The 26,917-nt window shown below is 32.1% G+C and overlaps 1 protein-coding gene across 2 annotated transcripts in view; it reads left to right on the top strand.

Moving 5' to 3' along the window:
* Window positions 1–26,917, top strand: part of LOC145319724 (uncharacterized) — a 115,348-nt gene that overhangs the window by 75,175 nt on the left and 13,256 nt on the right. For both annotated transcript variants that reach the window (XM_080162033.1, XM_080162034.1), the window contains one exon: window positions 16,458–16,540. In XM_080162033.1, coding sequence (XP_080018159.1) covers window positions 16,458–16,540 — 83 coding nt within the window. The remainder of the gene's footprint in view (window positions 1–16,457; window positions 16,541–26,917) is intronic.

Raw genomic sequence — 26,917 nt, forward strand, 5'->3', positions numbered from 1 at the left:
GAGGAATACTCTATTTCTACTAAATGAATTTAAAAATTTCATAAAACTTTTCTAAAAATTAGAGAAAGATATTAATAATGTTAAGAATTTTTAACAACATATTGGCCGATTTTTAAATGAAACAAATTAAAATTCCAACGTATGGCCAATTAATCACAATAAAACAGTAATATAAAAGAACCAATAATATCTCTATATTATTTTTAATTGTATTAGGGAATGACCTAATATTTGTATAGGGACGGCCTATGTAGGCATAAATTATGTATGTACGTCACATGAGATAGATTGATAGTCCTCCCGAACACGAGAGATTAAAAAGTAAAAATAATTTAGCCAACATTCAACCAGGGATCTTAAGGGATAAGACAATAGACGATAATTATTCACTGATTATGTTTACATTAAATTAAAAGTATTTCAGAAGTATCTATAAATGCATGAGTTTATAAAACTATCCGTTTTTTACAGTTCATTATCTTTCCCTACCCAAATAAACTTCACAGTATACTACTCGATTAGAAATATTACATTAGCTTATTTATCTTTTACTTCAAATAAAACTACTTTATCACAATTTTTAAAAAGTTGAAAATATCTGTAATGTTTACGACGCCATATTGATATGAAACCTGTCTGCTGTTCTGTAAATATTGTCGTGTTTTTTTTAGAATACTCTTTGTATAATATTAAAGCCGACGAAATTAAATATAAAATAAGTCTTTTTATTAACAACTAACCACTGCAGTTTTTAAAAAATAATTTTATTTTTGTTTTTATTCGTCGACATATTTTTATTGGTCAAAAAAACTACAGCTTCAGCTACACATCACCACCTATCGGGGATGTAGGGATTTTAATTACCAAGTGGTGGGCTCTATTAAAATGATGTAAAAAATAGTTAATTTTTTCTCAGCTATCAGTGAAAATTTTAATTAAAATGCTAAACAAAATATGTATGGTTACTGGCAACCTAAAAATATGACAAAGATGGGATTTTAATTTTGCTTCTTGGCCACGTAGTTAATTTTAGAAAATTTTCATAGAAGCATTGAATTTCTTTCAAAAATTTCATGTAACACAAAATGCCGTTTTCGAAGGTCCATAACTTTTTTGTTATTGAAGCTTGAGGCTTCAAATTTTGTGTATGGGGTCTACTTGTGGCAGTCTTTTAGCAGTTAGAGCGCTGAATTTCTTGCAGGCTTCCTTTAAAACAGCTGCATTTCATTATCCTATTATATAAAGTAGTAAGCTTTCTTGTCTTCAGCTTAAGATTTTGGCAATTACAGTACCTATTGAGTTCTCTGTTTTATGGAAGCTTCTTATAGGTCCCTGGATAGTTTTGGAATTTTGAAAAAAATATCAATTTATATTTTACACTGCTATGCATTGTTCTCGTTCTTGTTTCTAAAAAATATTTTATAATTAAAAAGAGAATTATTTAACCCTTACAGATTGGGGGGGGGGGGCTCCAAGAGCCCCCCCCTCTAGCTTTTTCGATCTCATTTTTTTTGTAGGTAAGATGGAGTGCTGTGACTTCATGACTTTTTAAGTTTAGTAATTATACGTCAGCAAGAGTTGATTTTATTAGTATATCTGGTCTGTGTCGGTCGTGGTGTCCGGTCAAAGTCGGTTGGGTAGCACCAAAATTAGAAACAAATTCTAAAAAAATCTTAATTTCTACATTATGACTTTTGTGTATAAGGAGAAACCTAAAATTTTTTTGGTGAATACTTAGATATCAATGACCTTCTGAGAAAAAATGTGTTATGACCGTTTGACCGCTCCCTGACCGACTTTATGACCGATTTTTGTCCGGCTTTTACTACAGACATATATCATGAATATTGTGGCTTCTATTACAGCTAGAGTCCTATAAATTTTTTTGGTAAATCCTTGAGCAACATCAAACAGATAAAAATATTAATCGGCGCCGCCAACCGCCGTTTTACCGCTGTAACCGCGGAAAATGGCCGTTTCCATTATTTGCCGTTTTTTGGCGATGATTAGAAAAAATAATTTTTTTTATATGAAAAATAAAAGTTCGTCCTAAAATTTGGTCATCCTAGCTGCAAAATTGGCCGCTCTACAGCTGTTTTAAAATTTAGCGGCTGGCCGCTAAAAAGCGGCTAAGGAGTGGCTAAGGAGCGGCCTGGCTGCTATGACTAGAAAAAGTAATTTTCTCTAAAAATACACATGAACCACCAGAAAAATTTTTTACGTCTTTATCTGTAACAGGAGCCGAGATAGAGGGGGGGCTCTTGGAGCCCCCCCCCCCCCCCCAATCTATTAAGGTGGGAATTGGGGCCTGAGCTGTAAGGGTTAATGCTTCTATAGGTATGTTTATCATTTTCTAGTCTAAATATAACTATAATTTCAGTGAACTTCTCATAATTGAATGGGCTTCCTGAAACCAGAGACCATGAAGTTGGCCTAGTCACTACAAGGGGGAGTGCAGGAATATCCAGGGGGAGGTGCTTGCAAAAGGGTGATTTTTTTAGGGATGGGGGTAATCACCCCCTATAATATATTATGGGGGGTATAAACCCAGCCGAGCGCTGCAGCCATAGTCATTATTTTGTAGACAGAGGTATAAAAAATTTCAAAATTGTAATATTATTAAAATAGCAGTCACTCCTAGGTTTTATTTAGGCAATGTCCACTCCAATGTTTTTTACTCCGACGTTTGTCCACCTCAATGTTTGTCCACTCTGACGTTTGTCCCATTCCTACATTTGTCCACTCCGATGTTTGGGACTCCTGCATTTGTCCACTCCGATGTTTGTCCCACTCCTGCGTTTGTTCCACTCTGACGTTTGGGACTCATGCATTTGTCCCTCCAATGTTTTTCCACTCCTACATTTGGCATGGAACCGATTATTGGTTGGGGTGCTAGTTTGATTCCTAGATTTTTAAGTTTTCAGGATTTTTTACTTCTATTAAAAAAAATTTAAAAGGCTGGGTTTATACCCCCCATAATATATTATAGGGGGTGATTACCCCCATCCCTAAAAAAATTACCCTTTTACAAGCACCTCCCCCTGGATATTCCTGCACTCCCCCTTGTAGTGACTAGGCCAACTTCATGGTCTCTGGTTTCAGGAAGCCCATTCAATTATGAGAAGTTCACATTATAATAGCACTCTTATAGCATCCTCTCTATTAGCATTACATGTGTAATGCATTATAGACAGACAGATAGGTATTGTGAGGGATCCTACACTTTATAACACCTTGTTTTGCAAGGTAAAAATTGTTCCAATAGTTCTTGATATTGATATTTTATTTAAAATTACAATAACTTGAATATAATGATGTTTAAAAAATACTGAAATTATAGTTATATTTAGACTAGAAAAATGATAAACATACCTATAGAAGCATTAAATAATTCTCTTTTTAATTATAAAATATTTTTTAGAAACAAGAACGAGAACAATGCATAGCAGTGTAAAATATAAATTGATATTTTTTTCAAAATTCCAAAACTATCCAGGGACCTATAAGAAGCTTCCATAAAACAGAGAACTCAATAGGTACTGTAATTGTCAAAATCTTAAGCTGAAGACAAGAAAGCTTACTACTTTATATAATAGGATAATGAAATGCAGCTGTTTTAAGGGTTGCCAGCTTAATAATACAGAACGATTCAATAATTATGTTAATATGTTATGATGTCTAACTTTAAAATGGTGTAATTATAGTTATATTTAGCCTAGAAAAATGATAAACATACCTATAGAAGCGTTAAATAATTCTCTTTTTAATAATATAAATATTTTTTAGAAACAAGAACAAGAACAATGCATAGCAGTGTAAAATATAAATTGATATTTTTTTCCAAAATTCAATTCCCTCTGGTGATGTTATAAATAAAATACCAAAAGTCAAATTTAGGTTGATGTTATATGAATATATAAAGCTTCTTTACAGCCAAAAAAATTGGGAAAAAAAATATCATTTATGGAGCAACAACTAAAGTGGGTTTATCACAAAACCTCGATTTTTTAGTCAGCTGTTCTATAAACAACCAAGTTATTTCCTATATATTATAAAGCAATGCCAGGCGATTAAAATGAGGTATTAAGCACTTTCTAACTCCAAAAATTGATTCTTCTAGAGCAAAAATTAGTTTAGGATTTTTGGTGACTCAAATTTGAAATTTGATTTGTAGCAAGAGAAAAATATTAAAAAAACATACTTTTTTTGATTTAAGAGGCAAATTAATGGTATCAATATATTCGCAAATGTCTTATATACAGTTTAATACACTTTTAAGTCCATTATTTTTGGGGCTTTGAGTGAACGTCGAATAAGGTTGATTTTATCTCAGGGGGCGAAAAACTAACCAGTATTAATATTAAGATATTTTTGTAGAAAATTGTCTATAATACAAAACGATTTAAGATTTTTTTTTAGAAATGGCTATGAACCGGTTCTAATCCAGCGGATATTAATCGGTTTTATATTAGAAATAAAATTACTTTTTCTGTGAATGAAATTATTGTTAGTTTCAAAGCCAACGAATCAGAGAGAATAAAGCTCTTTGTGCATTTTTTTTGCGGTTTTGCTGATTTGATAATGTGGTGCAGTTGGTGGAAGGGAATTCACACCTTCTGATTGTTTACTTTACCAAGAAGAAACAATTTTTTGAGCAAAGATTTTCTAGAATTAAGATCTGTACTTCAAAAGGTTACTACATACATATTGTATTTTTAATTATTGTATGATTTAGAAGCGAGGCTTTTCTATAACTAGAGTCAGGAAAGGCTAGGTGTAATTCATAATTTAATTCATTTTTCCCATATTTTGCATCAAAACTTCTCTATAATTGAAAAAGGATTATTAAACCTTATTTATTTTTAGAAAGTTTAGGTCTTAAAAATATAAAAATAGTCAAAACGTAAAAGGCTAATTATTGAGTATGTACGTGCTAAAAACACTGGCCAATACTGACAAAAGATGATTTAAGTCCCTCAACAGATTATGACGTCATACGATAGAATAGCCAATGAGAGGGCAGTATACACTGTAATTGAACAATGGTAAAATTTATGCTTGCCTCCCATTGGTTATTTCATCGTATGACGTAATAATCTGTTGAGGGACTTACATACTTCATACTGACATATTATTGACATACTACATCCCCTAGAAGCCTCTAGGGGCAATTAATATGGGAGATACTGTCCCCTAAAATAGTTAAAAACCTTAATTGGACCTATAAGAAGCTTCACTGTAAAGGAGAACCATATCGGTTCAGCGGTTAGCGAGATTCTTCGCTACAGACAAAAAAAGCTTACTACTTTATATAAAAGGATTAATTTGCCAATGATACTACTATCACTACAGAATATTATAGAAATCTTTGAAAATGATTGTTCTAGTTTGGAAGATTTATTTAATTGCAGTTATTAATTTTTGCAATGTAAGATAAGTTAGGGATACAGGGATAGGTTAATGGATGATAAATTAACATTTCCCCCAATTCTTATGTGTATAATTCTGCTTTTGGTTTCCTTTACCTCTAGTGGGAGAAAGAGATGTAGATTATTAGTCCCCACCATCCCTGGAGATGAGTACAAACAATTAATGTTCTAAGATTAATCCAAAACGATATTAATTTCATCTAGAAAGGATGAGGACATCTATAGAAGCTAAGCTTATAAAGATACAATATTTATTTATTATTTGTTTATCTTTTAAGTAACATAAAAGTCTCAAAAGGAATTATTTTATCAAGTTTTTAAATTAATCATTTGATTTTGACCTATCACACTCATTTGAAATAACTAAAATTCTAAATTCAAATGGACGTACTTATGTTCTTCTAATGTGTTTTTTATCATGACTTATTGTTTTAGGAATCTTAATGCAAAGTATAATTGCAGAAAAACATTACTGTTAATAAATCGATTTAAAAAATGTTTTTGACAATAAATATTTGTCAGCTGTCAACAGAACTTATCTGATAGTTGAAGTAATTTATGGCAAGTTGGTAGTTTTTTTTATATATTACTAGTTTTTCTGTTTTTTTTTTAATGGATAAAAAAATAATTTGGTTCTTGTGGCCATGTTTCATTTGAAGGAGATGGATTGCCCCCCCCCCCCCCTCCAACCAAAGACAAAATTACTTCAAACCTGGATAGAAACTATTTAAATGGTTTTGTCATTTCTGGTTTCAAGCGAGGGCGAGGGAAAGGATGCTTAATCTTTCGGCCATTTTCCAATCCTTAATGCATGGTTATAGAGTTGCAGCTGCGCTACTTAAAACTTATGCAATAGTAACAGTGCCTTATTAGTTTTCAAGTTCTTACCATTTAATAATATTGTATAATATCAGGGACACAGGGATGTGGCAATTGCACTAAAATTAATCTACATCCCTTTTCTACTTAAAACCTATGCAATAGTAAAAGTGCCTTATTAATTTGTAACTTCTCACCATAATAATATTAAATAATATCAGGGATAGTACAATGACATTGAAATTATTCTACATCCCTGTCTGTCCTCAAAACTTCTAAAGATATAACTTTAAACATTATTATATTAAGTGGAAACTCTATCATTTATTGTTCATATGTCATATCCAAAATCCCTGGCAATACTCCAGATTTGTTAACTAATTCATTTAGAATTCATTATTGCAAGAAGTTTGGGAATATCCCTTAAAAAATTAGTGATCCTCCTACTTCCCCCCCTGAAATATACAAAATCTAAACAAAAACAACACGAATAGTTACTTTTATAAACTTAACAATCTAGCAGTTTGTAAAATCTTAATTAACTTATAATTAACATGAAACTAGCAAATACTATAAATAGATAAAAATAAACTGATTAAATAATCGGTGAGAAAAATTCATTTATTGATTAGTTTTCATTTATCACGAATTAAATATAAAACATATTCATGTCAGTGGTATTTTTAAAAACCTATTTTGTTTATAAGCTACTTGCGGCTTCGACCCTAGCCTCTAGGGGCTCTGCCCCAAAAGGTTTAATCAACCTATTTTTGTGTTATTTAGATTCAAAATTTTTTTTGGGGTGGGGTAGTTTTGAATTTAGTTTAAAATTTTTTTTTTCGTTGGGATTATTTTTCATTTTTTTTTTGGGGGGGGAGTTGGGGGTTTTCCACCCCCAAGTAAATAGCTTAAAACCATCCCAGGACCAGTATGTATATTCCCTACAGAGTAGAGCCCAATCGGTTCAGTGGTTACTGAGATCTTAAGCTTCAGACAGACAGACGGACAGACAGACGGACAGACAGACAGAGAGAGAGACAGACAGACATAGTAGTACGATGTATTAAAGATATGACTGCTTAAAGAGATATTGAATCGTTCAAAATGTGCATTAATTATATTAGCAATTCATAAGTAAGCCACCAGCCACCGACCAATGAATTAAAATATGGTCTAGCCAGACTGTAATTTTATGATAGGTAAATTTGGCAAAAAAATTATTGTTTGTATAATATGATTTTTTTAGGGGGCTGGTTATGTTTTATACCTACTAGTTTTATATGAATGATATTTAACCTTCTCAAGAGCTGTATAAGCAACATATCATATTTGATCATAAGGTTTTAAAAAGAATTTTTAGCACCAGCCATAAAATTTAAATTCGCAATCTTACATTCAGACTTGGTCAAAAAGTGCGTTTTACAATTGAAATTTATCAATTTTGACAAAAATCAATTAATCCTATTTCTTTTACCCTGATACGTAAAAGTAAGGCTTTTATATAATTAAGTCTGTACGTCCGTATGTATGCACGTCATAGTTACATCTTTTCGTTAATTTAGGCATGTTAGAATTGTCTAATTGATTCCAAACTTTCCCATTGCAGTCGTTCATTTTCGCACAGTTCGTACGTCGATTTCAAATGCAAATTTTTACTTTTGGACTACATTTTTGTGATATAATTACTCGTCTAATTTTCAAAATATTGATTCTTAGGTAACAAGGTACAATATTTTAAGCGAAGCATATCTAAAATCAAGTCCTAAAAATGTCCTGTATTTATGCAATTTTGCAGTAAGTTTTTTCTTCAATTTTGTTCATGTCTTTAAGCCTAATCTGATAGTTAAGTTTTTAAAGTCTACTAGTGTCCTTGTTCTACCGTTTTATTTCCGAGCCTCGCTTTAATGGATGTTGTCATCCTTGTTATCTATAAAAGCCTAGTGTATTAATAATCTGTAAATGGTCAGTAATGACTCAACGTAATGACTCACACATAACATGAATTAACAATAAAGGAATTAAAAGTAGACTCTTAATTGAATATTTCACGTGTATAATTCAAAGAAACTTTTTACTTTTTATAAATTTGTAGATTTATTTCAGCTAAGTGTTTCTAAGATTTATGTTTGAATTTCTATCCGACTTTTCAAATAATTTTGTTTTTAATAATTTTCTATACTTTTAGGTATGTTAAAAGTTACTTTTTATTAACCATTAAGAGTTAAGAGCCTCGTTTGGAAGAGAATATTTAGAGAATTCAAGCGCATCACCCGCTTTAAATAGCATGCCCACTATAGAATATTAGGTTAAGTAACATCCAAGAGACACCCAACCTTTTGATTGCATGATTTTAGTATAGAAGTTCTAACGGTGCGTTGTAATAATTTGCACCTGTTGACGGGCCAAAGCATTTTCTCTACTATAAGTAATACGCGCAGCCATAGCAGCACAAGGTATCATTTTCAACGTCTCTAGGTTGGTGCGTTAGTGTTCAGACTCGAACCCCACAGCATAAAAAGGCATGTATAATAAATTATCATTTAGCATCACTGGATATTTTATCATTTATTATGATTTCAACCAGTTGTTGTCCTACCCGAAGTGGCAGAGTTTTTATTGTAAGGTCTTTGCCTGAAAGCCCTAACCTTATATTTATAAGATAATCGATTTTGGCCAGAGCATTTTCTTCTAGTCAGTGGAGTCAATCTATCTTTTCTAATTCTAAAATCACAAAGAAATTAAGGTGGAATTTGGGCTGGGATTACTTTATCTTCTATTGTCTCATCCCTAAATCCATGGCAGTGAACACACCCAGCTAAAATTAATTTAGACCTAAACTTCTTATAATGATTATTAACTTTAAGAATTCATTAACGAATATCAATATAACCAGGGCGCGTCAGACGCGCGTCAGACGCACGTCAGCCGCGTGTAAGCCTTAATGCAAAATTTTCATATTTAAATTCAGCTGGATGTCTAAACCTGTTCCTGAACAGACAATCCATCTTTTCAGAATTTTTTTTATTTGCAAACAACTGGGTTTAACTTTAAAGCTTATGCGCGGCTGCCGAGCCTTGAATATAACAAAGAGGATTACCTCCATTTGGAGGGGAGCTTATTACAGAAATAATACAGAGCTGGATCTTTAAATCATTTCAATGGTGCGCAAAATCGGGGTGCGCCGAATTTCAGCCAATCACAGCGCGGCATTTCGTAAAATGCTGTGCTCTCATTGGTGGAAAGTTGGCTCACCCCGATCTGGCTCACCACTAAAATGATTGAAAGATCCAGCTTAGTATAATGGTAGAACCTATTCCTTTGATTATTAAAATACTTATCAATAGAAGAAGTTGAGTTTTATTTAATAAAGAAATTTTAACATTAGGTATTCCTATGTTGAGACGATTTTATCTTTTTAAAAGGAAAGCTTTTATATATTTAACGTTTCTATCCTGTATTTACGCAATTTTGCAACAAATTCATATACAAGTTTGTTTAGACTTTTATATCAAAATAATGATTAATAAATTTTGACTCTACAAGTGTTGATGTTCGTTTGTCCTATCGTCTGTTTATATATCTTCACTTTTATGGATGATGGCTTCTTTGTTTTATGCGTTATTCGTATGAATTATTTTTAGGATTATTTCAAATTATATTTAATTTTTCAATAATTTAACATATCCTGCAAAGAAGGTGATTAATAAAATTCAAATTCTTTACCACAATTTAAAATTGATAAGGGGTATATTCCTTTTTATAGCTTAGTGGATTAGTCAACTCCCCCCCCCCCCCTTTAACCCCTTTAATCTTTAAAGGGTTTTGTTTCTAACCACTTCTATTTAACCCTTCGGGTATCTACTTAATCTCACTTGAAGTAACCTAACTTAAACTAAGTATAAAGTTGGAAGTTGGGGAGTTTATTTTGGTCCACTTTTAATTTTGGGAAAATTTTCTGTAAAGCTAAAATTAACCCTAACTTAATCAATCTTAACAAGATTGTCTACTTTATATTGTAGCGAGGCTATTTAAACTACATTAAAAATTCATACTCTTTGCTTAGGTATCGCAAACAATTCACCAAATACGGATGGGTTAGGTAAGTAAGTTACTAAAGGCTTATTTAATGAAGTTAGGTTAGGTTAACCCTAAGGGCTAGGAGCATAGATGCAGTTCGTTGATACCAATATCCACATAATCATATTGTATGAACAGAATTAAATCGATATCATTAACATATGTATATCATAACAGACTGATAGCTTTACCACTTTCAAACTTTAATAAAAAAGTACTTAAATAACAAGGATGAAGGAATCCTGAACAAAAACTTCTTTACACATAAAAGATTATTTTTCAGGCAATTGCTTATCGTCATCCTTGAAATAACTCTACATAATCTAGCTGTTTTATTTACTTTAGTTTTGACATATTTTTGAAAAGCTAATGTGTTATCTTTGACTGTTAGACATTATGTCCAAGTCCATGTGTCATATAATTTAAAGTGCAGCAACTCTATAGCAGTAATGTTGTGTGTATGTACTAAATTTTAAAGTATCTAATTAACTAAATACAGGGATCTAAGGGATAAGACAATGAACAATAACATCCCCAATATTTTTTTCACAAAATTACCCCTTCAGTAGATTAAAATTAGAGGTTAAAAAGTGTGAACTAAAGTCCCCTAAGTTTAAGTCAACGAATAAGAAAACGTTATTATAAAACTATGGAGTGTAAAAAACAGCCCGTAGTCCTCTCTCTCTCTCTAAACTAAATATCAATGTTCTTTTTAATTTCGAAAATTGTTTGTCAGCGCTTCGCTAATTAAATATAAGTTTGTCCTTGTTGAAGTATTGTTTACCCACAATTCAATAATAATAAGTAATAAATAACAATTTAAGTTAAATGATAAAAGGGATATACTGATAGGAAAATACAATTAAATTGACCTTCCCTTAAATTTCTATTTGTATAGCTTTACTATGATTATTAATAAATATTTCAAATTCTCTAACATCTAAATTATATGAATTTTAAGTTCTCTTGAACGGAAGACTTAAACCCCCTTTGAAAACTCGGATAGGCATGAGATATTGGGTTAAAAAATTATTTATCGTTCATTGTCCTATCTGTATATCCTGGGTCTTTGCCTATCACTTATAGTCCACTCATAAAGGTGTCCAATCACGTTCAAGGTAATGTATAAGATTTGCTACTTATCTTTAGGTTAGGTTATGCTGTGTTATGTACAGAATCTCCCCATAGGGTATTGGCCCTTCAGGGTTAGATTTAAAGAAAGATTGTACCGTCCTTATTTGATTTTTTTATGGTTTATGTGCACTCACAGGGAAAGCTTTAGAAAATTATAGTTGACGTGATGGCCCACTCTCGTAAATACCTTTTAAAATTTGACAACCTAAATGGATAAATTACTATTATTCTTATAATCCTAGGGATTAGGGAAAAGTTGATTCTGCCTTCAACAAATCTAACTTTGGTAGCTTGTTGGTATATTGGTTAAGAGAGATATATTGGTTATTTTATAAAATTATTAGTTTTGGAATAACCTTTTTTTTTTTTGGGGGGGGGGGGGAGGAGGTGTCGTAACTTTTTTATGTTGAATGTCCTACTCATTAAATAGCTTAAAACCACCACAATATAAAATAAACTTTAAAGACAGCACCCTTTCAAAACCACATCATAAAAAAGTTAAAATTTTAAGGGCAGCAGGCGAAATAGAAAACTAACATTAAAGATAGTTTCACTCGTATAGAATAAAATCTTAACACAATTAGACAATTAAGTAGACCAAAATGGTGTCGCGAAAATTAATTGTCCATGATTTTAGTAGCACAGCTGCTCTGTATCTAAGCTCTGTCCGTCTGTCAAAAATTATCCCATCAAAGAAGGAATTTAGAATTTTATAGATCTTTCTAATAATTCTGATTAATTCTTTGATTAAATGAAAATACCGTCTTGAATTCTATTTAATCTGTATTATTTGTTGAATATTCAAGAACGGAAATTGCATAATAACTTATTTAACTATTGTAGAGCATTAAATTGTTTGCTTATTCTTAACCGTTTTTATATAATGAAAAATATTTTTAGATTGCCGTTGCTGCGCTACTGTAGAACGTAATTGTTATTGTTATTGTCTATGCACCTTTATTTTGGCCATCTGTTGAAATTGATTTATTTCTGTCTATGAAACTTTAACACCCTCCTGACCGAGTGGTTCTGGGATTCAATCAAAAAAGTAAAATATATCAATAGCATACACAATTTAAGGGCCAAGCGTTTCTACATTTAGACCGTTAGTAGATTTAAATCTGAGTGGGGGAGGGGGGATAGCCCAAACCCATCCAAAACATAAATCTAAAAATGTAATTGACTAATAACATCCCGGGACCTACATGAAGCTTCCCTAAAATATAGAGAACTTAATCGAACTAGTAATAATTAAAATCTTAAATTTCAGATCACAAATCTTACTACTTTAAATTGCAAATAATCATATTAATTGGCTAATAAATTTTTAAATCTGGCGGGTTTATTTTACCACCTACCACTTTCTTACAATCAAATTGATCGTTGTAATGAAATAAAAATGTTGTTTTCCAAGGTTGGCAAGCAATAAATAAACTTCACCCCTAATCAAGGACGTCCAAGCTTTTTTTTAGGGGTGGGGGGGGGGTTGATCACCCCTTTATGTGTAAAAATGTGACAGACCTATTATTTTTTTACTCCCTAACCCATAATTATTATATCCCTAAAAATAATATATAGCTTTAAAGAAATACCAATTAAATCTTTTTGGGTACAATTAAGATGTAATTAAACTTTTTTTCTCACTTCCTCATATTTGTATTACAAAAATTTCGTTATCGGCATCGCCTCCAGCTACGTTTAAAAATATGGATGTCGGAAACAGGGGCGTCCAAGCTTTTTTTTTTTTGGGGGGGGGGGGTAAAATGGCGCGCGAAGCGCGCCGCAAATTTTTTTTACCCCCCCCAAAATTTTTACCCCGGGGGTAAAATTTGCTTGGGGGGGGGGGTAATTACCCCCTTGAAATCTGTTGGCAGGGGTAAATTTAGATTACCCCCCCCCCAAAAATTTACCCCCGGGGTAAAATTTTAAATGGGGGGGGGGGGGTAAAATGAAAAAAATAGGCACCCCCAAAATCGTTTGGGGGGGTAATCGCCCCATTACCCCCCCCCCTTGGACGTCTATGGTCGGAAAACAAAATGTGAATTTCTGAATGTTTTGCATCAGACAGATAAACAGACATTCCAGTACTTTATATTATAGATAAATTTGAAGATTTTTTGTTTGTTATACAAGCAAGTTTTTAAGAATTAAATTTTCAGTTCCCTAACTGTATAGGAACTAATATAACGCTTAGATTGCACGATCTTTGTCGCAAAATCCTTTTCTAATTTGTGAATTGTTTCTGTTTAAAGACAACAAATTTTTCCTAAAGAATGAACAGATGGGCAAATTTTTAATGCTTTACAATTGACCCAATCCCCTTATAATCTATTACATGATAATATAATTAGTACATGATTATGACTAGTTTGCGAGATGATTAGTACCTATAAACTACTGTCAAACTTAGAAATAGAAACATCAACATTATATTTCTTTAATGTATGACCTCTTTATGACCTTAACAATAGTGCCAATTGTTAATACATTAAAAATATTCCAAAATGACTATGGTCTTATGTCGATATAATGATAGCATTAAAGTTTGACATGGAAGATGATGAAAGGTTAATTGCTGCTAAATAGATTTCTTATTGCTAACTAGATTTCATTCAATATTACAAAAATAAATTTTCTATACGATTTCATTTTACCCGCGACCGTGGCTCAACACGTAGCGCATCCGCTCGTCGTCGGGAAGGTGATAGGTTCGAATCTCGGTCCGACACTGCGTCATAACTAAAGACGTTAAAAATGGTTCCTACTGCTGCTATGTCAGGTGCGCGACATAAATAGTTAGAGTAGGGGGAATGCCTTGGCCAAAAACAGGCGCAACTCACTACCACGCACAGTTAGGACTTCTCAGACAAAGGTCGTGCAATCAAAGGGTTGGTTGTCTGATGGCAAATGGACGCTTTACACCGCAATCATAGGGCTTAGGGCTGACAACCCTATCCCATATCCATAAGCCACATTGTTACAGAAACACTGATGAATTGTCAGCGGCATATGCGCCCCCCTGTGGAGTGAAAAGGGCTTGTTACTGTTATACGATTTAATTTTAGGAGAGCTTCTTTTCTTTCGGTAAATATTGTATGTCCACAAGTTAATGTAAACATGAACCAAGCTTCTTTGGTTATAGGCGGATTAATAATATTTTCATCAAATTGAAATTGATCCTTAAAGTGTCAAAAATCATAATAATGATTTCGGAACTTTTGAGCAATAATTTTTAAGGATTATCTTCGATAACGTTTTTTTTGGTCTCGTTGACTAAACAATATATAGATACACAAGAAAATAGCCTAAAACCCCCACAGGACCAGTAGGTATATTCCCTGAAGAGTAGAATCCGATCGTATAGTGGTTACCGAGATCTTAAGGGACGGACAGACAGACGGACAGACAGACAGACGGACGGACGGACGGACAGACAACATTCTACTTTGTATTATAGATATCATAATGAAAATTTCAATGAAATGACGGAAAATAGCATGTTTTATTTTTACTGGTTTGTCTGACCAGACCAACCAAGCTTCCTTGACTTTTGTATAAACGTAATTTGAATCAGGGAGGAAGGGAACAATCATAATTAAAATGCTTCATTCTCTCTAATATTAATACCTTACACCCGCAATCGTGGCTCAACACGTAGCGCATCCGCTCGTCGTCGGGAAGGTGATAGGTTCGAATCTCGGTCCGACACCGAGTCATAACTGAAGACGTTAAAAATGGTTCCCACTGCTACTATGTCAGATGAGCGACGTAAATAGTTAGAGTGAGGGGAATGCCTTGGCCCAAAACAGGCGCAGCTCGTTACCATGCACAGTTTGGACTTCAGCGGAGTATGTTTCAAGGTGCGTGGAGAAGAGGTCTAGTACCCGTAGCGACACCTAGCCCCTTAAAGTCTTATCTCCTAATATTAATACCTTATAAGCATAGAGAGGAGGAAGGGGGGGTTGATTTATTAAGATTGATAGATTGTCTTATCCCTGTTTCCATGGAGATGAATGAAACAAGCCGTGCAAAACTAAACTATTTAGAGTTTCTACAATGGTGCGAGAATAGTTATTTCTCGCATCGTATTATGAACCGCTTTCCGCGTATATAGAATGTACAATTATAAGATTAAAACCAGTTTTTTCAGCCTAAAAAAACTGGTTTTAATCTTATGATCGTACATTTTTATATTCGTAAATAGCTGGTTATAATACGATGCTAGACATAGTTTTTCGTATGGATGAGAACCGGTTCCTATCCACCGGATTCGAATGAATACGAGAAACTCTTTTCGGCACCACGGGGCTAAAAAAACTAGTTTTAATCTCATAATTGTACATTCTATATCCGCGGAAAGCCGTTTATAATACGATGCGAGAAATAACTATTCTTTAACTTTTTTATTGATGATGAAAATGTCTGTAAGAATAGAAAAAGGCAATTTTTAAAATCTGGTTGATAAACAAGAAAATTACAGTATCTTCATAGAAATATGTATTAACTAGCGGCTTTGCCCCAGAGGCCTCTTTTTTTTTGGGGGGGGGGGGGCGGGATCCCCCCTCCCCCCTCATTTTTAATTTTAGTTAAAAAACTTAAAATTTTTTTAGGTGGTTGTTTTTTTTCAATTTTTTTGGGGGGGGAGGGGGTTGGGGGAGTCCTACCCCCCAAGAAAATAGTTAAAAACCTTCCCGGGACCTACGAGAAACTACCCTGTTAAGCGAATTTTATTATACCAATAAGAAATAATATTACATTCAAATATGAGACCATACTAATTGTTATTTTGTATGGATGTTAAATAATTTATTACTTAAGAAATCACCTTGTAATGGAACTAACACGATGTACTTAGTAGCATAGCAACTCTACAACCATTTACTTCCACAATATACATCCTGTTAAATAAAGCAGCAAATTATTTTGTTTGCCCGTTAAGATCTTACTAAAAACTGAAACGACAGCGAAGCCTTTATATAATTATTCTTTTTTTTTCAGGTGATGATGGCGTTGTAAGGCACGCCTCCTTCAACAGATATTATCTTAATACAGCACCTACCAACACGAAAATGAATAACAAGGTAAGATATATTAAACTAGTCCCCAAAGTTTATCATAAAGTTTTCTTATTCGTTGGCTTTACAACTTTGAGGACTTTAGGTAATTTTGATTGGTTGTTTCATTAAGGTGAGTGTTCAATCGTTTCAACCGCTAATTTGAATCTAAAGAAGGGATAATTTTATGTATCATAATTGGGGATGTACATAAATTTGTTGGCCATTGTCTTATCCCTTTAGATCCCTGTTTAAACTGAGTATGATGTTCGCCCCAGGAAGTTTCGAATAATTATCAAAAACTTACTAATTATGTCAATTTTTTTTCATTATTACTGTATCATATTCTGTTAAACTTTTTTTACAAAAAAATATGGCTTGTTACTTCTGCAATAATATTCTTTAAATTCAATTTAGTCCTAAAAACAATTTATTAACAATAATTAATTATAAATTATTATTCAGGGATATAGGATAGGACAAGTAATGACAAATTATAAAATGCTAAAAAATGTATACCTATATACTATCCGCTGCGCCCCTAGCATCTAGGGCTATATATTTAAAGGGAAGGTCTGAAAAAATAGCCTAAAACCATCTCACTACCTATAAGAAGCTTCACTGTAAAGGAGAACAATATCGGTACAGCGGTTAGCGAGATCCTTCACCATAGACAAAAAAGCTTACTACTTTATATATTAGTACTAGCGGCTACGCCCCTAGAGGCCTCTAGTGTCACTTTAAATGTTAGTGGCACATCCTGTTACTTTAGTATAAGGATATTAAGGGAATATTTGTAGTACTATGCATAGTAACTTATAGTTTGGGGAGGATAATTTATGGATTATTGTCCCCTGCCTCCCTGAGGTGAGTTAAGTAAAGTTATAATTCACTAATCTCAACAACTAATAATAAATCAATGGTGTAATAATTCATTGATTTAAAATATAAACCAGGGCTTGGCAGCTGTTTACTTTAATAGTTGCAGGCCGCGGTCCATTTCAGTCGCTACTTATTTTTCAAAAATCCGAAAAAAATCACCAGAGCTGCTAAACTTGTTGCTTTAGGAGATAGTTAGAACGATATTATAAACGACTGCAAAATGATTTTAAATATGACGGCTGTAGATTTTACTTATCGGGTGTCAGGATATTGACCTCTGCTAAGTTAATAACGGCTGAATACGACTACATTTGCGGTTGCTGAGCCTTGCTAGAAAACATTTTTAAAGATATTTTTCACTATAAATCAAGTGCAAATAGATTATTAAAAAGGGTGTTGTTATAAGAGTTTTTACAAAGCAGCCCAGGATCCGTTGAAATAAAACAAACAATTAGACAAAAACACAGCTTTTTTAATTACAAAACAAGGTTTTTAATGTTTTCATATGTTTTTACTAGCATCTAAACTTTATAATGCTTGTTTTATTAACAGATCTTTTGGAAGTGAAATTAATTATAGGGCACATTTTTATCTATTTTAATATGTATTTCTCTGATTTTTACTTTAAGCAAACAATTATTATTTTGCTCATATATTCCAACACCATGGGTGTAGTTAAAACAGGTCAGCTGAATCTTTGTTTCCGATTGTGTACATCCTATCTCAATATTTACTACTAGATAAAAAAGCTTCAAACTTAAAAATAAATCAAGATTTAAAAAAATTCAAATTTTTAATGTATAATGTATAAATCGTTAATACATTATATCGCTTATCGCTTTTCCCTTTGACCAGAGTAGCAGAAAAAAGCTTTTGCAATAGTTGGGTTATCTGTTGTACAACTTCGGAAATTAGGGAAGAAATGGGCAATCATTTTTTAGTTGATCTCAAAACAGGCATTTTGTTTGTCTCCTGTTGCTTTTTTATACTCTAGGACAGTATATTAAAGTTTTGGTATAATGCAGCAAAATAATTGGAAATATGTACTTTGTTTGTGTCCTGTTGCCTTTTTATACTTTGAGACAGTATATTAAAGCTTTGGTGTAATGCAGCAAAATAATTGGAAATATTTATTTTGTTTTTGGCCTGTTTCATAAACATTCATTTAGACACTATATTAAAGCTTTGGTGTAATGCAGCAAAATTATTAACATCATTTTAAGCTTACATTAAAAATATATTTACTCAGGTGCTAAGAAAGATAGGCCATTGATTGTTCTTATAACCATAAAACATTACATATTTTATCAATACACAATATTGGCAACCTAACAAATACAGTACTCAGTCATGTAAAGCCTAGAATGGTAAATGATTGTTCTTCACAGTTCTCCATAGTACAAAACTAAAAAAATAACTGCAATGCAAAATCTCAATACTGTAACAATTTTTTTGCTTCTTTCCTTTTGTGGTCCCCATAGGTTTCACTTACCATTTTCCTCGTTTATAATTATAATGGCTTTATTCTGTCTGGTGAAGATGAACCCCTATCTAACCAGGACAAAATCTACAAAATATATAAATCAAGTCTCGGATAGTTAATTAAACATTCACGGATAAAATAAATAAAGAGTAAAGAAAATTATTTGCTTTGCTTTTTATTCCAAACCTAATAAATAGGGTGTACGTCCAGTATGATCTAGTAAACGCCTTCAACGATCGCCCGATCATTTTGAGGAAAACTAATGTTGGTCCTCGGCTAGTGACATCCAAACAGACAACCAACCCTTTGAATGAGAGTCCTAACTGTGCATGGTAAGAAGTTGTGCCTGTTTATGGGTCAAGGCATTGCCCATACTCTCACGTGCCAGACATAGCAGCAGTAGGTACAATTTCAAAGTCCCTAATATGACGCGATGTGGAAGAGACTCGATTCCGACACCTCTCCAACAGCAAGCAGTCACGCTAAAATTTACGCTATTGCTGCGGGTTGGTATATAAATAAGAGGAAGGATGCCTGTCTGTCTGTTCCGTAAGAACTTTGATATAACATACCTTTATCCTTGAGACGGCGCTTGGTCACCAATTATTACATGTTAAACAAGACCAGGGAGAAAGGGATAGGACAATAAATGAATAATAAATCCATCTACCGATTCTTTTGTGTAGAATTCTGAGGTGGATTCTTTAAAAAAAAAATAGGATCGCTGCTTTACCAAAATTGTTTTTGTAAAAATCCTCCAAAATCACATAAAAATCTACAAATTAAAAAAATTAAATCGTATGTTAACAACCCTTCTATGATTTTAGAACACTTTTCTTTAAGTTTATAGATAAGTTTGTAAAAAATGATATTTTGTGATCTGGCTACCATAGCTGATTTAGCTATGCTAGAATTTTGAGAAGTCACCTCTTATTTAAAGTGTAATTTGGGGAAGCAGTTTTGGGGATTAAATATTAAGCAACATTGCTTTTCCCTCCCTGAACAAGATATAAACTTGGGTGGCACAGTACATTTATTATCAGGAGCAAACCTTTTCTATGATTAAATCTATAAGATACATAAAAATAGGAAGGACGGATTTATGGATGGACTGATGAACAGACAGACTTAACTTCGCAACGTATTTTATTTTATGTTTAAATTTTCAATCTAATATGTTCATAAAAAATTTAATAATATTATTATGGAAAGAAAACTAAGTAGCGAGTTTCATCGTTTTTTCACAGTAGCTTTTCTCCTATTTCTAGGGACCAATTTCCTAACCCTGTGGGGCAAACATTAACATTTACCTAAAATAATCTAACCTAAAGTAACTTATCAGAAGCTACTGTGAAAATACGACGAAAACCGCAACTTCGTATTCTTTCCATATTAATTTTATTAATTATAATGTTTATTTTATTATTCGTAGAAAATTTTCCATATTACGATAAGATAAATGTTTTTTTTGTGTGGCTTGGAACCAGTTATAATTCAGCGGACAATAATCGGTTTCAAAGCCATACTGGTAAAGATTTTAAATTAATTTTTGACAGTAAACTTTCTTCTAATAAAACTAATGATATTATGAATTAAAATATATTTTATAAACATGATAGGAAAAAAAATTGTAAATTAATCAATTATCTAAAATACAAAGTAGAATGATGTCTGTCCGTCCGTCCGTCTAAGATCTCGGTAACCACTGAATCAATCAGATTCTACTCTTCAAGGAATATACCTACTGGTCCTGGGGTGGTTTTAGGAGTTTTTTGTTTTTGGGGGGTGGGACACCCCCAACACCCCCAAAAACAAAAAAAACTCCTCACATTTTTTTTTTTTTTAGGAGGTATCCTTTTTTTTTTTGAAGATTTCCTTGGTCCTTCTTATTTTTTTTTTGATTTACGAATTTCACCTTAACTTTTTTTATCATCTCTTGGGGCACAGCCCCAAGAGGCTAGGGGCGAATCCGCTAATTCATTTAAAATTCAATAAAATTGTTAAGTGTGCCTAATAGCAGATTTCATAATGCAACTCGACCAAATAAAAAAAATCAGTGTGCTAACAAAACTACAAAAATTTGCTAAAACTTCCTAAACTTTAATATTTTAATTTCTACGCATGTCAATACTTCATGGACATACAATGAAAAGACAAATTTTACTGTAATATTGCTGCGCTACCTTTGTTCTTGATACTAGCTGCTTTGAAAAGGAAATAGGAGCGGGGTGTAGGTGTCAGAAAAATAGCATAAAACCACCCAAGATATTTCTAAAGCTTCCATGAAAAGCATGAGAAGACATGCAATGTTTTAGTTCCTATAGTTACTTACAAAAATACTGGAACTTTTTGTTACATATAAATATATAAGCTCATCAATTTTCCATGATTTGACTAAAAAGGCTGTTTATTACACTAGTCCCCAAAATCTTATGATAACATTTTCTTTTTTATTTTATTGACAAATTTGGGGACTATTATTATTTAATTTTGATTGGTCGTTGCTTTAAGTTGAGTGTTCAAACGTTGCCACCACTGATTTTAATCTACAGAAGTGGTAGTTTTGTGTATCATCATTAAGGATGTACGTCAATTTATCGACTATTGTCTTATCCCTTTAGATTCTTTATAAAACAAAAAGTTTAGATTATATTGGACGTAATCATTTTTATTTGTTTTTAAATGAACTCCTTTTTCTCAGTTCAAAAGGGCTATTAGCTTGACATTGATCTAGCAAATCGAATCATTTTAAAATTCTAGCCAATTCTATATGTTTTTTTTGTCCGTACGTCATAATTTCAGGCATGTTAGTTTGGTCCTATTGATTTTAAACCCTGATTAAAAGTTTTTACAAAATTTTAACATGAATCCATAAAAGCATATAGATTTTGTAGTTTCTTTAAAAATGGCTTTTTTATATGATAAAATTGTTTATAACTTCTATTTTTAAAAAAGTTAAAGACTACATAAAGCCTATTATTACATTTTCATCTGTTTCATAATTGTTTTATAATTTGTTGAGCTTTGAATTAATAGATGTTGTCATCCTTGTTAAACAGGTCCTAACCTTTATGGAATTCTCAACTATTTTTTCCCTTAAATGAATTATCAAATTTCCTTTGTCGATCTGGTTTATAAAGCGATTAATATAGAGGATTAATGAAGAATGGAATGAAAAGTAGGCTTAAACCATACTAAGACTTGAATCTGTAATTGAAATAGGCTAAATGGAAAACTAAATCTGTTAATCAATTATAAATATCTCAATATCAATACAGAAAAAAATGTACTACTTTAGCTAACAGGATTAATGTAAGCTACGTTTATGTCTTAAAATAAAATTGGCAACGGCTGACATATTTTCAACTTACCTGTAGTTTAATGATATACTAAAATCTTAAAAATAACTACATTCCAATCATTCCTTTATTCCCTATCTACTATGGCAGAATTTTACAGATTTATATTAGGGTAAGATTTAGTTATCCTCCATCATTTTAAGTCCGATATGTTTATTCTTTATTGCATAATTCAACAATCCCCCCCCCCCTCAAATTGTATAGGGCACATTTACTTTCCACCAGAGGTCAATCCTAGAAAAATTGCATAAAAAATTTAGATTTTGGCATCAATATTGCAGTGATTTAAACAAGCACAGCTTCTCTGTAACTTACTTTGTCTGCCAGGGTTTAGCGCTGTGATTGTAAATGGTATATTAAACCAGCGACTAAGCCCATAGCTTCTAGAGCCTGTTTTCTACGTCAAAATAGCCTAAAACCACTTTAAAATTTAAAAATGAAATTCGATTCAGTGGTTAGATAGATCTAAACGGACAACAAAAATCCCTATCTAACTATATATAAAGGAGAAGGTTGTTTTTTATGTCCTTTAAAATCTCGGAAAGCACTAAACTAAACAAGTTACCAAACTTGGGAAAGCTACGAAAAGGTCTCAGGATGGTTTTGGGCTATACAAAAAGATGGTTCAAGGCTATTTTTATGCCCTTTCTTTTGCTCGTATGCTAGGTCTTAGTTGTTACTTATAATACTGTAGATTATCAAATTTAGTAGCATAAGTTATAAGCAAGGGCTTGGCATCTGTCTACTGTTCATGGCTCGTCATTAGAATAGGGGAAAATAATACTGTTGCTTTGATAGTAAACTGTCATAAAATCATGGGCTTTAATTCAGACGTGAATATTTTTTACGGATTTGAAATTAAATGTAAGACCTCTGCCGAGCCTTGATATTTGGCGAAGATTAAAACATTTTTTTTTGTAATTGTAAAATTGAAATTATGCAAATGTTATAATATCTCAATGTTCTTTAGTGTATTATGTGTATTATTCGTTCCCACAAACTGTATACTTATTTTATTAGAAAAACGCAGCAAAAAATTAATGAAGTTTTCAATAAACAAGTACAATTAAATTCACAAAAAGTGTGTAAAAATATAATTAAAACAGTATTGCATTTGATAAATAAAAGAAGTGCTGATTAATATTTTACGTAGTTACTTAAACTGTGATTACATGCGATTTTTATTGATAAGCTGCTTCATAAAAGCATTCTTTTTTTGTCTGAAGTGTTGTTAATTTGTTATTGCTGTGCTATATAAGTAAAAATTCTCCTTTTTTTGACATTGTTCTGACACTCTAAAAGTTATGTTATCCATCATAAGTCAGGGAGGAAGGGGACCTTGAAGTTTAGGTTAATCTCATAGAAAAAAAATAAAAGAGAGGAAAAGAAGCAACTAGAAGTGCCCAGAGGCCTACTCAGCGCTGTTGCCGCGCTAAATTTTATTGCTTTTCCAACTCTTTTCAAATGGGAGGATTATAAAATTAATGTAAAGTTTTAATAATTAGAATAATTACATATAATTTTTTTTTCATTTTAAACAATTTGTGCATGAAAGATGAATCCTTCCATTTCTAAAAAGGGGGAACTCTTTTTCATAATAAACATTCAGCTGATTCTTACCACTCCCGGCTGTTTGCTGAATATCACTTTTTTTTTATTCACATTATTATTTATGATTGACATACAAAAAGCCCTGTGCGGTTTTTGCTTTTCGTCTGCTAAATTTTCTTTAAAAATGTAGGGATGGGGAAGTATTATGAAAAGGGGGTAAGTATTCATCCTCTTATCCTTTTTCCTTGTGGTTAATCTACAACCTCTTTATTATTCTAAAAGCTACAAAAGGCATAATTTCTCGAATTTGAAAAAATATTAATTTATCATCCATTTTAATATCCCTGTGTCCCTGATAGTAAGTGCATGAAGCTCACAGTCGGGCCATTTCTCAACTTATTTTTCAAGGATGTAGGGACAGAACATATATGTTAAATAGTTGAATATTTTTAAATTCCAATAAAGAGGCAATAAATGGACGTTGATTTTTTTTGGGGGGGGGATGGGGTAAAATCTTATTAGTCTTTTTTTATATATATAGAAGCTATTCTAAAACTAGTGCTTGTACTTTCACCCGTCTGTCTTTCTGTAAACTGTCCGTCTGTATCTGTTGATTGTACATCCAAAAATCTCAAAATATAATTAAAACTTTATTTAAAATCATCAAATTCAAATTTTAGAGGGTTTTCTTTCTTCTATATTGTTTACCTTGATTCCTGAGCATCTTATGGTCATGGTTTAATGATTTCCATACAATTATGTGTAACGGTGTGCTACATGGATGTTCTCTTGGGTCCAAGAAAAACACACAAGATTTTCTAAATAGAGCATTTACAATTAGATTGATCAATTTCATGTTTTATAAAGTTTACTATTTATGGAGCAATTAATTTTACATCACTAGTAGTTTTGTTGTGAGAGTTTTCAAAATCTTAATGGACTTGTACTTTTTTAGTTCAATCTTCATATAGTCTTTAGCGACTATTATTAGTAGCGAAGCTATAGTTCCAAAGCAGTTTAACACACATTTGGTCAAATCCATCAAATTTTTTTTGCATGTATGAGAATTGTATTGCCTTATGTGGTAAGTTTATCACTCGAAATAAAAGAAGAGCTAAAAAGATCCTTATATAAAAGTAACAGTATTTCTGTCTGACTGTTTGTATCACAGGAAATCGCTAACCACTGAACCGATATAATACTCCTTTACAGTTTAGCTTCTCATAGGTCTTAGGAAGGTTTATAACTACTTTCGGAGGGTACCACTAGAATAAAATACTCCCCCACCCCCCACTTTTTTTCTATTTAAAGAAACAAAAAATAAAAAAAGGTGGAGGGTCAACCACCTCACTTCTTCTAGAGGCCTCTAGGGGTGTAGCCGCTAGTATGTATATATTTTACTTCAGCTTATAATTAATAAAATATTTGTTTTTAAAAATTAAATGCATTTCACAAAGGGCAAATCTGGCATGTTTTAACATTTCACATTCAAATACATTTTTTTTCTTTACATTTATGAGAATCTTAGAATTAAGTTTGATTGTATATATGTTATGTAGTAAATTATGTAGGTTTGTTATATTCAAAATTCAAACAGTTGCTTCCTGATTACAAATCTTTTTATAATGCAAAATATTAGCAAAAATATAATGATTATCCACTTTGATTATGCTTGTCATATTAAGTAAGCTTTAATGATGAAAATATATTAAGACAGTACAACATTTTTAAGAGTTAAGCTTTTCTATAATTAGGGTTGGTCCGTCCGTCTGTAACGGTTAGATTTTTATCGTGGGACGGTTAGCTTTTTTCGTTAGTTTAGGCCTGTTAGAATTTTCCTATCGGTTTTAAACTTTGCATGGTGATTCCTGTAGTTGTTGGGCACGATTTAGAAAGTGTAGCAACTCTATAATCATTACCAGAATATCTGTACATCCATTTAAAACATTTTAAACACTTCTATAACCAATACCTAAAATTGTAAGTATGACCATAAACATTATTTTGTATTTAAACAGTTTTCAACAAATTTACTTACAATTTTGTTTCGACTTTTATACATTATTCAATTCTGACACTCCACAAGTGTTAATGTTCGTTTGTCCTACCGTTTCAGAGCTTTGCTTTTATGAATGTTGTCATCTTTTTTTTTGGTTTAATTTGATAACAAGTAACCAAAAAATGATTGTTTAGGTCAAACTAAAAACAATATAAAATAGTCTGAAATATTGTACTATTTTATTTTATTTAACCAAATTATGTTTTTGGTCAAAGAATTGTAATGAGCATTTCTGCTGTTTGACAATGATTAAACAATGCCTTTAAAGGCTGCAAACAATGTTTTTGTGGAAAGAACAACAAGACTGAGTAGTGCTATGGGAATTCTTTACTGTCATGAGAACTTTTAGTGTTTGGCATGCAAAGATAAACTTTACTTTTCTTAATGGTTGATTAAGTGTACCGTAAACTTACAACAGACTTAACATTCAGGGATTTAAAGGGATAAGACAATGGCCGATAAATAGATGTAATTCTCCAATGATGATGCACAAAATACCCCTTTGGTAGATAAAACTTAGTGGTTGAAACGTATGATCACCCAACTTAATGAACCAACCAATCAGAATGGAATAAAAGTCCTCAAAGTTGATAAGCCAACGAATAAGAAAACGTTATTGTAAAACTTTGGGGACTAGTGTAATAAACAGCTCATTGTCCATCCCTCCATATGCTTAACATTAGTGTAACTTGTTTTAAAATATTAAGAATATTCAAGATTATTGAAGGCAAAGCTTTTCTGTATTTAGAATGGGTCAGTAAATTGGACAATAAGTAATAATGTACAGATCTTATCATAAATTAAGGAACATTGGAATTGCCTTACTGATTTAAAATCTTAATGATTAATTCCTGTAACGATAAGGATTTCAAAGAAAATAACATGAAATAACTTAGTTGATTTTTTGAAGCAGCTTGTAGTGCCTATTAAAAAATAAAGTCATACAATACAAATAACCAATGATAGACCAGTGTACATTGTAATTGATCAATGGTAAAATGTATACTGGACTATTATAGGTCATTTTTATTGTATTACTTCATTTTTTATTTGGTACTATAAGCCCCTTC

This window comes from Acartia tonsa, chromosome 5 (assembly GCF_053477335.1).
Source record: "Acartia tonsa isolate MP-2025a chromosome 5, ASM5347733v1, whole genome shotgun sequence".
Lineage (NCBI taxonomy): Eukaryota > Metazoa > Arthropoda > Copepoda > Calanoida > Acartiidae > Acartia > Acartia tonsa.